The sequence below is a fragment of the Equus asinus genome, chromosome 6 (genome assembly GCF_041296235.1).
Source record: "Equus asinus isolate D_3611 breed Donkey chromosome 6, EquAss-T2T_v2, whole genome shotgun sequence".
In the NCBI taxonomy this organism is placed as follows: Eukaryota; Metazoa; Chordata; class Mammalia; order Perissodactyla; family Equidae; genus Equus; species Equus asinus.
The window spans coordinates 14818971-14835576 of record NC_091795.1 but is presented as its reverse complement, the minus strand read 5'-3'; the positions used below and the strand labels follow the sequence as shown (position 1 = coordinate 14835576).

General features: G+C 36.6%; 1 protein-coding gene across 13 annotated transcripts in view; it reads right to left on the bottom strand.

Annotated features, from left to right (window-relative positions):
- Positions 1–16606, bottom strand: part of REV1 (REV1 DNA directed polymerase) — a 92071-nt gene that overhangs the window by 38314 nt on the left and 37151 nt on the right. For all 13 annotated transcript variants that reach the window (XM_044772973.2, XM_070511634.1, XM_044772972.2 and 10 more), the window contains 2 exons: positions 8719–8887; positions 1625–1777 (listed from right to left, as the gene is read on the bottom strand). In XM_044772973.2, coding sequence (XP_044628908.1) covers positions 1625–1777; positions 8719–8887 — 322 coding nt within the window. The remainder of the gene's footprint in view (positions 1–1624; positions 1778–8718; positions 8888–16606) is intronic.

Genomic DNA, 16606 nt, shown 5'->3' with positions numbered 1-16606 from the left:
CACAGTATGATCAGGTTTAACCTATAGCCTCTCATCCTAGCATCAACACAGCATAACAGTAACGACAGTGTGAACACACAGAAAAGTCACACGAGTCAGATGCAAAACGTTACCACCCATTTCTGGGTGGGCCCTGGCTCTGGCTGACCATCTCATGGAATATGACAGCCAACTCTGAGTAGGTCCAGTTCTCACGGATGATCACACCAGCGAAAGGAAAAAAGAAGACAACTGGAAATGATTAAAAGAGGAAAGAAAGAAAACCTAATTTGTTACATGTCAGAGAAAGTCTCTCCCCTGAGATAAAGAGAAAGCAAGTGAGCAAAAAGTCACATAAGAGAATTTCAAAGAAATTTATAAAACGTATTGAACATACCAAAAAATAGTCACAGAAAGCAACAAAAGCGAAGTCAGAAAAGTCTTAAATCTAGTTTTCTGTGTCAGAAATATTAAGATTCTTTATATGTGTACTAGCAACATATGCAAGAGAAAGGCATAAAGTGGCAAGAAAATACACCACTAGTATACATTCTTTCTGAACTACAGTTTTTCAGCCTAGAAAAATGAATATTTACAAAGCAGCTGTACTGGATATATACCACTGGTACATATACATTTATTTGCCAAATAATTTTTAGCGTAAATGTATTAAGAAGTAAAATCTAATACGTAAATTCTCTCTAAAATTGACACAAAGAATTTCAAAAAACACATATCTATTTTCTACTTTTATTAGTGTAGATTAAGAAAAATATATGAAACAGTGTATTGAAAAAGGTTTTCTGATATTACTTGTCATACACCTTGACAGTACTAAAAATATTAAAAGTTTTAGGTGACATAAAAAACATTTGAATACCATGCTTCTAAGTGTATACAAGTTAAAGAACAAATGACAACAAAAATTACATACAGAAGGTAGTGATATCGGATCCTCCCAGGTTAATTAGACTGCTGGTCTTTTGGAAAAAATATATCCAATTCCCAAAGCAAGCAACTGAATAAATAAGTACAAAGCTAATGATAATGAACCACCTGATATACAAGGCAACACACCAATTAACTGTGAAACCAATTTACCCAGAATTATTGCAACTAAAGCTTAAATCAATATATTTTTTTAAATCAGCTACATGGAATAAAGTCTAGATTTACCTCTAACTCTGTAACATTGAGGGTCACCAACTAAATTTTCATTGATACAAGATATTTAGAATTGTCATAAACTTGGAATTTTTCAAAAATAACCTAGAAATATTAACATTTTCATTAACTGTCTTTCTACGCATAGCATACAACAAAAGCATAGCTGGTGTATAGTTCAGTTTTTGAGAAAGCAATATTCTACAGCAAATTACTTTCAGAAATGTTCACTTCTAATGATTTAAGATCCATTAGTTTAACGTGAGATTCTAAAATGACTGGAAAAGCTTCCTTGTTTACACTTTATTTATGGAACTTTCATGATAAAAATAATTTTTAGGCAAGACATGCACACACATACTTCAAATGTTTAATATGATGAATGATCAGATTTTATAGCTGCTTTTCTCTTCAGCAGAGCACAGGCCACACCCACTGCTAAAAACCAGCTTTGTAGTGTTCTCAATCTAGACAAACTTACACCCTGTTGTTGAGCTGTTTGGTTATATTGCTTGGACCTGGCACAGGATCCTCAGGTTTGCATACAGGAGTGAAGTTGAGACCTTTCTGCACATTGGACTGCTTGGTGTAAAGCTGATATGGAATATAGGACAGGAGGCGTCCAGCTTTGATGCTGAAACACAAAAGTAACACCAATTTAAGAGTTCAATACTTGGGGAAACTGAGAGCTCCACGAAAAATCAATGTTCTTAACAATCAGAGTATTTCACCAACAATAAGCCACCTGTTTTCCTAGTTTATTCCTTCTCTCTCTGTATCACTGACCTTAATATTATCTTACTTAAAAACTTAAGAATTTAAGACATTCCACCCATGAAAAGACACACGTCTGAAACCTTAAAAATTAGTGGCCAACAATCTTACATGAGAAAAAAAGAAAAATCACAAGAGTAAGATGAGAAAAAGTGCAAGCAGAGCTGGACTAGTCACTATTTTAATCTTCATATTTAATATTTACCGTAATTCCCCCCAAACAATTCACATAGAATCATCAAGACTTTTTCAAATCCCATCTCGAATATTAAGTTTTTCCAGAATAAGTAAGCCAGATGAGGATTCCCAATTTCCATAATTCACAGTATGTCTATTAAATGCAAAATATTGTAAAACAAAAAAAGATAGGACAAAATAAAGAATCTCAACTTTAAGAGGAACAAATAATTTATACTATTTTTACGTGTAAAAGTGACAGACAAAGCCACTTGAGGATCTGAACTCTAAGAGGGCAGAAGCTATCACATATACCCTCTTCCAAATGTCCACCACATACAAACGTCACCAGTAAAAGCCAGGGAATACCAGTATTATAACACGTGGTGGGTGGTGGTACCAGCACATTAACTAACATTCCCAAACACCTATTTCCTTTTGTACTTGAGAACTAAAACTAATTTGATTAAGCAGTCTTAAACCTATTTTTGTCTTCTAATGAACTGAGTTCTATACGGTTAACTGTATCTTTAAAAATAACATTTTCAATTCAAATTTAAAAATAGCCAACCAACATACTTATGCTAACATTAAATAAATACTTCTTAAGTATCAGGAAATATTTCTAAACACATTTCTGGCTTTAAACCTAAAATATTTACTAAGGAAGTCACTCTTTATTTAGGAAAAAATTAATAAAAAAGAGACTAAAAATACTTTTCCTATTATCTCATAAATCCAAGAGTTTTGACATTTTTCTTTTCTCAAAGGGCATTCCAGAAAACTTTTTTTAAAAAATAACAAACATGCAAGAAATAACTGAATTGGCACAAAAAAAACAATTAAAATACTGAGTCAGCAACTGTGAATATAGGAAAGCATACTAATGATATATTATAAAATGGAACTATATAACGTTACAGACTATGTCCTTTATGTAATAATATCAATACATATTTAGTAATCCTACCTAAACTATCTTAAACTATACCCAAACCCTAAAACCACTAAATTATGATGGTAAAGAACATCCTGGTGACAACATTTCAATTTTCATTTACCTAGATTTATCATCATGCTAAAAGTTAGTCTTAATATTATAGATTACATTCAAATACTAGATTCAAAGTCCTAAAATTAGACCATTTATTAATTTACTTTATTCTTTATCAAACTAACTTTTCTCCCTTTAACAGATCATTTCAACTGCCTGACTACAGATCTCCTTTACCCTTTTCATCATATATAGCTGTAACTAAGGGATAAATAGAGAGTGAAACTATGCCCACCATGCCAGCTACATATCTGAAGTGAGACCAAAGTGCAATGAACAGGGGAAAGGCCCTACTATGCCTGCTTCTCCTGCCCTACCAACAGCACGCCCGTGTGACACAGACTCTAAAGGTGCTCTCTATGCTATGACTATGGTCAACACTGATCATACACAAGAGCCTAAGATCTTGTCCAAATCCTAACAAGAGCCACATTACCCAGCAGAATTTTTAGGCTTATATAACTAAGTCCATGGAGATTGATATAAAATAAGAGAGCCAACTTATTAAATGCTGCAGGTCTCAAATCAGACATCCTCAGAGATACTTAGTAAAAGGAATTAAAGCCCAATGCACTATAGTAATGTTAGACAAAAAATTCTTTTAATTTGAAGCCCAAACCACTATACACCAGTTGTACACTCCTAATTATCCCTGCTTATCCATTTATCTTCTAAAGATGTACAGATAGAAACATTATCTGAAAGTATATTTTTAAAAGATCTTCTTTCTAAAAAATCTCTCAGGGATTAATTTCTAAAATTTTCTAATTTTGTTGCTCATCCTAAGCACAAAGGAACTGTATCTACATTTTTACTACTCTTCCTAGGAAAAAAAGAGCCAAATGTCAAAATCTAAGTTTCAAAACAAACACAAGCTTCACTTTACCAAAAGATGGTTTCTTTTTCTACTTAGCTTTCCATGAACACTGAAAATATATTCAGACACATATTCTTTACAAGTGAAATATTCGTCTACTTCGGGGAGTCTTAATTCTTGCTTTGTCCTCTAGCTCCAGTAATCTCTAAAACAAAACTTTGTATCTAACACTTCTCTAAATCATTTCCTATTTCTATTAGCTGATAATGAATTTACACTGATAGTTCTAAACAGATTCTGGGAAATTTTACAAAAATTAAGATAAAACAAAATCACTACATTAACATCTATTCCAAATGTTTTATTACAGCTTGTAGTAACAGCACTTTCTTTGTATGAAACAATTCTGCACATCGAATCTTTTTTATGGTTCCAGTTAATGTCCCTGTCATTCTCTATTAGAAAAACAGCATCTAACTCTTGTATACCCATCTGCTTATCCATTCAGGTATCTACCTTCTTCCTTATTCAAAAGTGGACTTAAAGGGGCGGCCACGTGGCCGAGTAGTTAAGTTCGCGCACTCCACTTCAGTGGCCCAGGGTTTCGAGGGTTTGGATCCCGGGCACGGACATGGCACCCCTTGCCAGGCCATGCTGAGGTGGCGTCCCACATAGCACAACCAGAGTCACTCACAACTAGAATATACAACTATGTACTGGGGGACTTTGGGGAGAAAGAAAAAAAAAAGATTGGCAACAGTTGTTAGCTCAGGTGCCAATCTTTTAAAAAAAAAAAGTGGACTTAAGGCCAGAAAGGATCTAACTATGTGCTAAGGAAAAAGTGGGCTGTTTTGCCTATTATTCTGCCATTAAGCAAAAATCATCCTTCTGCATTCAATTAAAATTCCCTTTGCCCACCTCCATGACCTAACCTTTCCAAGCACTCACCAAAACACCATGAGCTCAGAAAAGGAAACAAATGGGTATGAAAATATGTAGATGACTTCTTGCCCTTTCGCCCACAAGGTCCAGACTGCCTTTTACTACAGATTCTGAGAGTTAAGCTATTCATTCTTTAGCTCCTGAAGACCAAGAATATATTTTCTAATAAAACATTACCTACAACAAGTCATTGGGGGGTACTCTGAAATGTGTTGGTTAGTCAGCCAAGTAAAAACAATTTTAGAATTATTCTGCAGTGCTATGAGAGAAAAATGTAAATGACACCAAGATTTTTTTTAAAAAAGCCAAATCTATACCAGGAACTAGAGTTATGCACATTTTTTATGAAAAATAAATTGAGGCAAGACACAAAAACACAAGGGAAATGAAAAAAATCATGCGATAAACTTGGAATCACGTTTAAACGAGTTGAATAAGCACTCTAATATTTACATTGACTACAATTAGAAACAAAGTTTGAGCCCATATGAAGTACAATACTCTGAAGAGTATCTTAAGTATTAGACAAATGTGCTAACAAATAGTTTGAGAGCTTAAAAAGAAAGGACAAACTCTGGGAATCAGTCACTCCCACCAGAGGAGCCCAGTGCATTGGCATAACTGGAACAGTAAACCACTATCACCCCTCAACCCCAGCAGACCCACGTGAGAACCTAACCGTAGGAGGCAGGTCCCCAAGCCACGGAAGACAGCACAAAACGAACAAAACAAAAACAAAATCATAGTCACTTAGCACAATGTTTTTAAACTGCGCTCCATGGCACTCCTCAGGCATGAGGTAGCACCGGGGTGAATCAGCAGCTTCTCGTTAACTATACTACACCTCAAATTTCAATGTAAAATTGTCTGAAGAAAGGATTATGGCAAAAACTTGACAATTGCGAACTTGTAATATACCATACACAAGTATAGGATTTACAAGTCAAAGGTTTCAGTAAAATAATGCCATACCTTAACCTCATGCACACAAGGCTTCTCATTAAAGGACTCCCAGAAGCCACAGCCCTACAATCACGCGTACATTAACTCAGGCTGAATGGCACATACACAGACACCCGGGAATTCTAATCAAAGCAAAGCAATCACCCCACACAACTTACAAGACGTAGCTGCTTTTTAAACTTCTCAACTAAAAACAGGAAAACTAATTATAGGAGAGAAAATCATGTATCATCCATTAAATAGCTAATATAATGTTTGAAATTTTAAATATAATAAAATCTCATTAAAACACTGCTGAGAAGAAGAGATTAACAAGACTGGGATGAGAGTGTGAAAGAAAACAGCACCATGATTTAACCAAAAGGATTCCACGCTCTGAAAGAGTAGACACTGGGTATTTATTTTAATATATAAAATATTTATATATTAAATTTTATATTTATTATATATATGTTTATATATTAAAATAAATGCCCAGACTGATCCATTTCCACATGGACCAATTCATCTATAGCAACCTTAATTAAGTGGCAAAGCGGACACAAACAGGAGTCAGAAAATCTGGATTCTGAACCCTGCTGTTCTTGAGCAAATCTGTTAACCTTATGAGGGCCTGCCTTTCATATATAAAATGAAGCAAACAGGTCATACAATCATGATGTCCAAAGTCACTTTAGTTATCTAAAAACAGGTGATTAAGCCTGACTTCAAAGTAAAATAAAATCCATTAAGGTGAGTTTTAAAACTTCTAACTGCCTCAGTTGCTTTTCCTCTTATATTATCTCACTAGTTGCACTAAGGGCAAGAAGGAAGAGCAGCTGTAAAGAAAACAACTGTAACAAAAACTATTCTTTTCTAAGCAAATCAAGTCCCACCCAGGAAGAGCCCTTTTCATCCCCCCACTTTCCTGCTATCCATGGATCTCCCCTATTCCCTCCAAAGCCACACACACACACCCAGTTCAAAATCCTAGCCCTAGCACAATGATAGCACTGTCTGTATGTGACAACACATAGCTAACTCTGGAATGATACTAACTTCTTATACTGAAAACTTGACAATTCCTTTTCAAGTAGAGACACAGCTAAAAGCCATGTTCATTGATCCCATATAATGAATGGACAGTGGGTAGGTCATGAGAACACAGCAGAAGGAATCAGTGAGATGTTTCAGGGAGGAGCCTTCAACTTAATCCCCCAAGGTTTAAAACACTCAATCTGGGGGCCAGCCCGGTGGCGCAGCAGTTAAATTCGCACATTCCGCTTCTCGGCGGCCTGGGATTCGCCTGTTCAGATCCTGGGTGTGGACATGGCACCGCTTGGCAAAAGCCATGCTGTGGTAGGCGTCCCACATACAAAGTAGAGGAAGATGGGCATGGATGTTAGCTCAGGGCCAGTCTTCCTCAGCAAAAAGAGGAGGATTGGCAGTAGTTAGTTCAGGGCTAATCTTCCTCAAAAAAAAAAAACCTCAATCTGTAAGATACATTTAGCTTTCTGGAAGCCAAATGCACTTCTGACCCTTTGGAATTTATTTTCTAATACTTGCTAATGTTTATAGACTAAAAATAAAACAATAACATTAACTTCTTACACATTATGGCTGTAGGATGTGCCAGGCATTGTACTAGGTAGTTTGCACAAATTACTTCTAGTTCTCATATAATCATAGCAGGTAGTTACCAGCCTTCTTTTACGAATGAGGAAATGCAGTTCAGAATGACTGTATAACTGTTCCCAAAGGCAGAGAAGATTACAGGGACACTGAACTCCGCAGTTTGGATGTGATACCAGGTACATCTCCCAAGCATCGCCTTTCTCACTGCTATATGGTGCCTCGCACTGAATCTATGCTGCTGTATCTGCTATACAAAGGAAGTGAGCAATACTAAATCTGACGAATAAATCAGTGGAGGGTGTCAGAATTAACGAAATTTAGGACTGGAAAAAAAAGCCTGGCAAGTGACTAAAAAAATAATTTCCAGTTTCATTAGCACTCCATTATACAATATGACTATTCTCTTACACACTGATTACAATTTATTCATACGTAAAATCATGATTTTAATATTTTTACTTTTAACTTGCATAAATATAGCAATCACTCATATATATTATACACCATTTCAAAATGTAACTCACTTAAGTTATGGCTCATCACCAAGGTTCCAGATGACACATTTAAACCTATAAGTTAATATGAATGGTCACCATTCATTTACAATATGCCAATTCCAAACAAACAGCAAAGGAACCACAATTTAATAACTAAAAACTAGGTGTTAATAATATTGCAAACTGCTCTTCCTCCTTGTCCTCACTTGTAGTACTCCAGGTGCACATTACCCTGACCTTCTTTTTCCCTTAGCACATGTCAACTTTTAATATATAATTTACTCATATGTTAAGTGTATTGTTTACTACCTGTTTCCCCCAATAAAATGTAAGTTCTAAGAGGTAGGAGCGGGATCTTTGTTTTACCCATTGCTATTTCCCAAGGACACAGAACACTTCCCAGCCCCTAACAGGTGCATAAACATTTGTTGAATGAAGAAGCAGCTTGGTCAACCCTCTCCCAACACTGCTTCCTGCTGCTTACTTGAGTCATCTTCCCTAATTCTTGGCAGCTGAGGTTGCAAGAACACTGGTGTACTACTTTTAATAGGATGTCAAATCCTAGGCACCTGAATTATCAATGTGCGATTAAAGAGTAGTGTTGTTTAGGACAGTAATTACTTTTCACCCTTCACCCTTAAGTTAAGAGGCAATGTAAGTTAGATAAGTGTTTATAATAGAAATAAAAAGTATTTCAACTTTTAAAACTTACTAATTTAATTAAAAATTAAACTTACCTTTCCACAATCCATTCTGGTCGAATTACTTTTTCCCCCTTTAATTCTTTAATTTTGGCATTAGGAAGATTTGTGGCAATAATGTGTGTTGTTTTGGATCTGGAATAATACACGTGGTATTGGCCTCCATGCAACATCATTAGCTTTCTCAATTCCTCAGCAGAAGGATCTGTAAAATTAGTATTAAAATACATTAAGAGTTTTATATATAACAAAATAGAGCCCTAGCTGAATAATGCCTTAAACAGGCCAATTTAAAGATGTATTATTGGTTCACTTTTTCCACGGCTGTGTTGCCAGTAAACAAGGTTCCAAGGTAAAACTCAAAGTGATGAAGCTGTTTGTCTTAGTACATCCTTCTCCCCTGGCTGCTAGAGACAGCCAACCACACAAAAACGTCTACTGCTAAGAGATGCCTAGAAGAGGAAACAGGGACCTCAAGTAATGAATCAAATACTAATAAGAGAGCAAATATTTTTCAACTTTGACCACATTTAGATATATGACCTTGATACTGGTATCTTATGTTAGAAAAAACTAACAAACATATACTCGTTTATTGATCAGTTTACAGAGACTCCAGTTAATCCCACAGCCCCCTTCGAGTAATACAGTATTAGTAATACAGCACTAGATAAACTGCTCAGACTTACTATAAGCAGACTTACCACAGGGCTTACTAACAGATGTCACCTCTACGAAGCCTGACTTTACTTTTCATTTAAGAGAATATAAGAAAGGGTAAAGTAATCTCAGTTTCCTAATATGAACTTGTACCAAAGACAAAAAATAAAGTTCACCAATACCAACAAGAAACACTGCAGACCAAGAATCATCTTTTCACTTTTGTATCAAATTATTTTTTCTTAAACTATAAAAATATCTTAAACAAGAATCAATGTGGTTTTTGCTTTCCCCTAAAACGAAATGTCTGACTCACTCAAGTTATGCCATGATCAGCATTACTAGCATCACATTAAAATAATTATTTTCAATAGCTTTTCTATTCTTTCACCTGTTATCCAAAGGAAAGCTCTAAATCACACCTCCCCTAGCAGCAGCTGCACCCTGGGGGGAAGCGTGTCACAGGAGGCTGATGTATCTACTTTGTTATTCAAGCAACAGCTTTTCCTTAAGCCCAGGCAACACAGGTCCAAGTATTTAAGTAAACACTTTCTAACTAGGTGAGTTTAAGTCTTTAGAAGAAGGAAAAAAACCTAACAAAGCACATATAGATATGCCAGGTTTGACTAATTCTTGGTAAATTCTCATAGGGTAGAATTCATATAAAGCAACTCGTTGCACATACCGCCACCGCCCAATAGAAATATTATGCGAACCACAAAGGCAAGCCACATATATAATTTAAAATTTTCTAGTAATCTCATTAAAAATAATGAAAAGGTGAAATTAATTTTAGTAACATTTATTTAATCCAACAGATCCAAAATATCATTTCAACATGTTATCAATACAAAAAATTGGGATATTTCATATTCTTTTGTTCATACTACATCTCCAGACTCCAGTGTACTTGACATTTAAAACACATCTCACTTTAGCCACATTTCAAGTGCTTAACACATGTGGATAGTGGCTACCAAAGCGAACAGTGCAGTAGAAAGAGAAATGAAAACAACTTTTAAATAAAATTAATTCAAAAGTCATAATAGAAGGTTTTCACGGGTTAGGGATCACAAAAATTAAACTAAAGGATCACAATGATTTAATGTAAAATAGCGGAAATTAAACAGTCAGGAATCTATAAAAATTTACTTTCTTTTCCTAAGATTAAAGAATTTGGCTGACCTTATAAAAAAACAATGGAAGTACCAAAGAAAAGGACAGATAAAATGCAATATACCGACAAATACCAAATCCAATAAAAAGCACAGAAGTGTAAAAAATTTTTTACAGGTTAATCTACAACTTTCCTAAACCAATTCTAAATGTATTAAATGATTTAAACAGAAAACAGCAGACTGTCAGGAACAGATTACCTTTGCATACACACACTCTCCCCTCTTAGTTGCTCTTTAAAATCTAATTACTGTGGGGCTGGCCTGGTGGCGGAGGGATTAAGTTCACACACTCCGCTTTGGCGGCCTGGGGCTCATGGGTTCAGATTCCAGGAGCGCCCCTCACACAGCTCAGCAAGCCATGTGTTAGCTTAGGGCCAATCTTCCTCCCCTCTCCCCTAAAAAAAAATCTAATTACTGTGGAAATTTGGAACTGGAAAACCTGGAGAGTTCACTGTCCTTCTACTGGATCAAGTTAAGGGGGCTCCCTGAAGTTCAATTCTGAAAACTCTCGTATATTCTTCAGTGTGAAGTAGACCTTGAAAACCAATCTAGTTAAAAGGTAAGATAGAGTATGGCGTCAGACCGACCTGGGTTTAATCTTGGCTTTAATGCTCTTTACTGTGTAACTTGGGAGAAGCACTTAACTCCTTTAAGCTTTCTCCTCTCTTTACAAATAAACAAATAAGGCTGTAATGAAGAAATAAGTCTGGCACATAAGCACTCAATACAAAAACCGTTTTTATAAACTATGATGACATCAGAACTCCTTTCAAGTAATATATATGACTTGAGGCTCCTGCCATAGACCCTACAAGAAATGGTGGATGAAGACAAGACATATGCTGACACATGGTTACCCTAACTTTCAAACAAAAACAACAGCCAAAAGTGCACTATGGACAGCAGCCAGGAACCACCCCATCAGCAACCAGCCTGGCATGCATGGTGGCTGCTGGCTGCCCTCATTTTGATTGTTTCTTGAAATTTCAAAAACAGTCTTTCTTTCTGGCTCTATTTCTTCAGCAGCACAGCATACTTCAACATTACAAGTTCAAAAGAATACAAACAATAGCTCTGAAGTTTTACATAAATTCATTCTTGTATTTAACACTCTTCTTTAATTCAGCAGATGTGGGCTAATTAGAAAAATGTGTGGGAGATAGTATCCAATACCATGAAATCTGTATGATGCTAAGCTTTGTGTGACACACACAAAGGACCCCATCCCTGCAATCTACATAAAATTAACACCAGCTAATTTTTACAGTTGATTCTTTAGAGTACTGGCAACAAGCTGAAATTATCTTGTCTATTTGTTTACTAGTTTACTGTCAGATTTCCCCCCCAGAACATGTGCATGAGAGCAGGAACCTGGTCTACCTTATTCACTTCCATATTCTGGGACAAAGCAGGTGCTCAGTAAATACATGTTGAATTAACTGATATGCCCAATGCATCACAGACTCCTGCCTAGAGTTCTAGCAGAGGTGGAGTGCAACTAGTAGTAAAACCTCAATTCTCAAAACATTTATTCAATCACTCACAAAGTAGGTCATATAGCAGACACACCAAAGTGAGACTGACTGGGTTCAAATAGCACTTGCTAGTTGTGTGTACCTCAGGCAAGTTACTTAACTTCCTAGGGCCTCAATTTTCTCATATGTAAACAGGGGATAATAACAGTGCCTCAGAGGGCTGCTGTGGGATTCTAAGAGATAAAACCTATAAATTGCTAAGAAAAGTGCCATGCACATAGTAAGAAATATGCATCAGCTATTATCAGTATTATTATTATTAATACCACCATCTCTTATCTCAAAGCAGGAAGGAAGGAACTCCAGGGCTGAAGCTGCTGTCTACCTATAAATCATTAAATTTTTTCAATCCATAATCCCACCTACAAATCTTTCCTCCTGTTGCCCACCCTTCAGTTCCTTTTCCTTCAAGAATGTTCTTTATACACTAGCAAGAATAAGATAAAATGAAAAATCAAACAAAAATACATTCAGGAAAATTCTATCCTCCAAATCTTTACAGGTGATGTTATACCCTAGGGGACTGTCAGAACTAAAAGAGCTTTTAGATATCTAATAACCATTTCATTTCCAAAAGTGGTATAAACAAGCTGAACCAAGTTAAACCAACTGGACCAATTCAAATAGTACATAAAATCAACACCCCTCAACTTCCAATATACATCTTCATCGTACATATTACTTTTAAATACAGTAGAGTATAGGGGCTGGCCCAGTGGTGCAACGGTTAAGTGCCCACCTTCCGCTTTGGCGGCCTGGGGTTCACCAGTTCGGATCCCAGGTGCGGACATGGCACCGCTTGGCAAGCCATGCTGTGGTAAGCATCCCACATATAAAGCAGAGGAAGATGGGCATGGATGTTAGCTCGGGGCTAGTCTTCCTCAGCAAAAAGAGGAGGATTGGAAGCAGATGTGAGCTTAGGGCTAATCTTCCTCAAAAAAATAAATAAAAAGAAATAAATAAACCTCAAGTGCATTATGCTGAGCAAAAAAAAAAAAATGACAGACACAAAATTTTAAAAAAAGAAAAAATAAATAAATAAAAAATAAATACAGTAGAGTATAAAACAGGCAATTTAATCACCAACAAAAAATCATCACCACAAATTACCACTGACATTTTGGTGAAGATGCTTTAAATAAAAGAGAGTGTCTCTGAGGCTTTTAGCAGTTCCCGCAGATGACTTTACCAGAAGAAAAAAAATAGTATTGGTTCTAACAAAAGATTTTTTTAAGGAACATGTGCCAAGTGAATTATTTCCTTAAAGTTCTGCTAAATTTTTAAACAAGCAGATTATTACTCATTAATGCACATAATAAAGTTTCTTAAATAGCATTAATTTTAGGCAGATTAATTTACAGAAAAACAAATCAAAGATTGGAGAGATTAAGATACATAACTTTCCAAAGTCATGCACAACTGGTGGGATAGTTGCAATTCAGGGCCAGGTTTGTGTTTCCCGAAACTCATACTTGATCAACTTTAACATGCTGCAAGCCTCGAGAAGCCTGGTTTTCAACTGCAGGTTGACACTGAAAAGTCATGACAGGTTGGGCAGCTGACTCATCTCACGTAATTCCTCATTTACAAAATGAGAGGCTAGACCAGATGCTATTTAAGATCCCTTCCAAAGCTAATGCACAATTCTATTCACTAAAATCATTATCTCAGCAAGCAAAATTTGAAGACTATTTCACAAGTTTATGAGGGGAAAGCAAAGCAGGTCTTATCCCATCCAATTTTATGGATAAAAGAACTAAATCAGAAAAATGTGAATGAGAAAAAATACATAACGATAAATCAGCAAGACACTGGAAAAGGCAGATCAACAATTCACATATCTTCATTATCTAATAAACTACAATGTCTTCTACATATAACAGGTACAAAATTCAAGAAGTTTAAAGCAACAGAAAGTACTTAAAAGCAAATATTTTCTCCACTATGGCAAATATAAAAAGCATGTGGTATAAAGGAAAACACAGTGAACTGGAGATCCAAAGTCCTGGGTTCAGTTTGGTACCGCCATAATTAGTTGGGTAACTCGAAGAAGTTTTCTACTACCTTTGTGTTTTAGCGTGTCAGAGGTCAAATGGGATGACCAGAGCAAATGATCTCTAAGGTTCCTTTCAGAACTAAACTATTATGAATCTATTTAGCTTCTAGACAAATTCTCTACTTATCACTGCCTCATTTTCCATTACAAGTAGTTCCATCACATCAAATACCATCATCACAGAGAACAAAAAGTCAGTAACAGTGCTTTGATGACCTGGTTAAAACAAACCATCTTTTACGTTGTGTTTTACCAGACCCCTGGCTCAATAAGTTTACCCTCTATAATGGAAGTTCTATAACTGATACTGTTACATGCTAACAAAATTTGTGAGTAGAAGGCAAAGATTTAAGGGGTCTTCTATTATTCGCTCGACAAGCAATATTATCATTTATATATATATGCATTATATATTTATGTATATGAATGTGTGGGTGTATCATCACACATCTCCAACTGCCTACATCAACTCCCAAACTGTCCATTAAAGTATCAGCACAGATGATCTAAGATACATTAAGAAAAAACGTAACTAACCTATTCTTTTCATGTGTGGCTTCACTACCAAGGTTAGGCAGTGGTGGTTTAAAACATGGTATGTTAGCAATATGCTCAGAAAATTTCCTCTATGACAAAGCAATCTGGCAGTCATTTTCACTAGCAATAATCCTAAATATCTCATACAGAAATTTAAGATTACTTGCCAGTTTCCCTAAGCCATTCTATTAAACAAAATATGTTTTTAAAGAGATACATGATACTTGTCATACAGAGTAAGTGCTCTTAACAAGGGTAAATTTTTACACAGGATGATATAACAAAACTTGAAAACATTTCTTTCCTATAGTCAGTAAACACTTCTGTGTGTGTCCATTCTAGTAGCACCAATGTATGTCAATTTTATTTAAAAAACATCCACCTTTTTGTAGAGCAAACTAAAACTGTCATGAACTGCTTTAAAACCATAAGCAGGTAAAAAGAACGAAGGAAAGGAAATAAACATTAATTTAGCACCTATTCCAGGCAGGTCCTTCACAAACTTTCTCTCACTTAATCTTCACCAAGTGACTCCAATACTGGAATTCAACAGTATAGATTCAACATCACAAGTTCTCTGTCATATTATTAATTTCAATTCAGTACTATCTGATGTGGATCAAGGCTGCCCCAGGGAGAGAAGCCCAAGGCATCCTGGCCTACGTGCCAGTCTGGATCATCCTCCAGGAAGTATAGGATGTCCTGACCTGATTCAACGAGACTCATATCCAAAGTTATATGACCACACGATAACCAGACCCCACCTGCCCTGATACCACTTTAACAACTTTTTTACATGATCTTTCCTTTGTCTAGTAAAAAAATAACTCACAAACCTATGCCTTATAAATTTAGCCCTACCCTCAAACCACATCTCTTCACTGCCCATGGGTTCTGTCCCATGCATGCAGCCCCTCCCTGCCCATGGGTCCTGTCCCCATGCTTGCAGCCCCTCACTGCCCATGGGTCCTGTCCCCATGCTTGCAGCTCTTCACTGCCCAGGGGTCCTGTCCCCATGTTGCAGCCCCTCCCTGCCCATGGGTCCTGTCCCCATGCTTGCAGCCCCTCACTGCCCATGGGTCCTGTCCCCATGCTTGCAGCTCTTCACTGCCCATGGGTCCTGTCCCATGCGTGCAGCCCCTCCCTGCCCATGGGTCCTGTCCCCATGTTGCAGCTCTTCACTGCCCATGGGTCCTGTCCCCATGCTTGCAGCCCCTCCCTGCCCATGGGTCCTGTCCCCATGCTTGCAGCTCTTCACTGCCCATGAGTCCTCTCCCCATGCTATTCTCTAAATAAAAGAGCATTACCAGACCTTGAGAGTCCAAGAAATCTTTCTTTCAACTCCTTGGCTCGCCAAGCCCACATCACTATTCTTACCAAAGAACAAGATTTCTTGGATCATCTGGATAACAATTTCATAACTAAGCACTGCCACATGATTTCAGTGCCCAGGTTTTGTTATGAAGGTGCTGGTGCTATTGTCATGGACTGCTTTAAATGTCATATGCTAATGGTATATTATTCAGCCTTAAAAAGGAAGCAAATTCTAATACCTGCTACAATCTGGATGAACTGTGAACACAGTAAGGTAAAGTAAGCTAATCACAAAGACAAATACTCAATGATTCTACTTCTTTGAGGTATCTAGAGTAGTCAAATTCATCGAAACAAAAAGTAGAATCGTGTTTGCTAGGGGCTGGGGAGAGGGAAATGAGGAGTTATTTCACGGGCACTGAGTTTCAGTTTTGCAAGATGAAAAAGCTCTGGGGACTGGTTGCACAAGAAGGTGAATATGTACTTAACTATACACTTAAAAATGGTGCACGTGATAAATTTTATGTTATGTGCAATTTGCCATAATTAAAACAAAAACAAAATTTGGACAGCCATGCCAATGTACCGGTCAGTACCACATCTACACTGTGAGCAGTAATTTAGTTTCAGCAAAACAATACGAG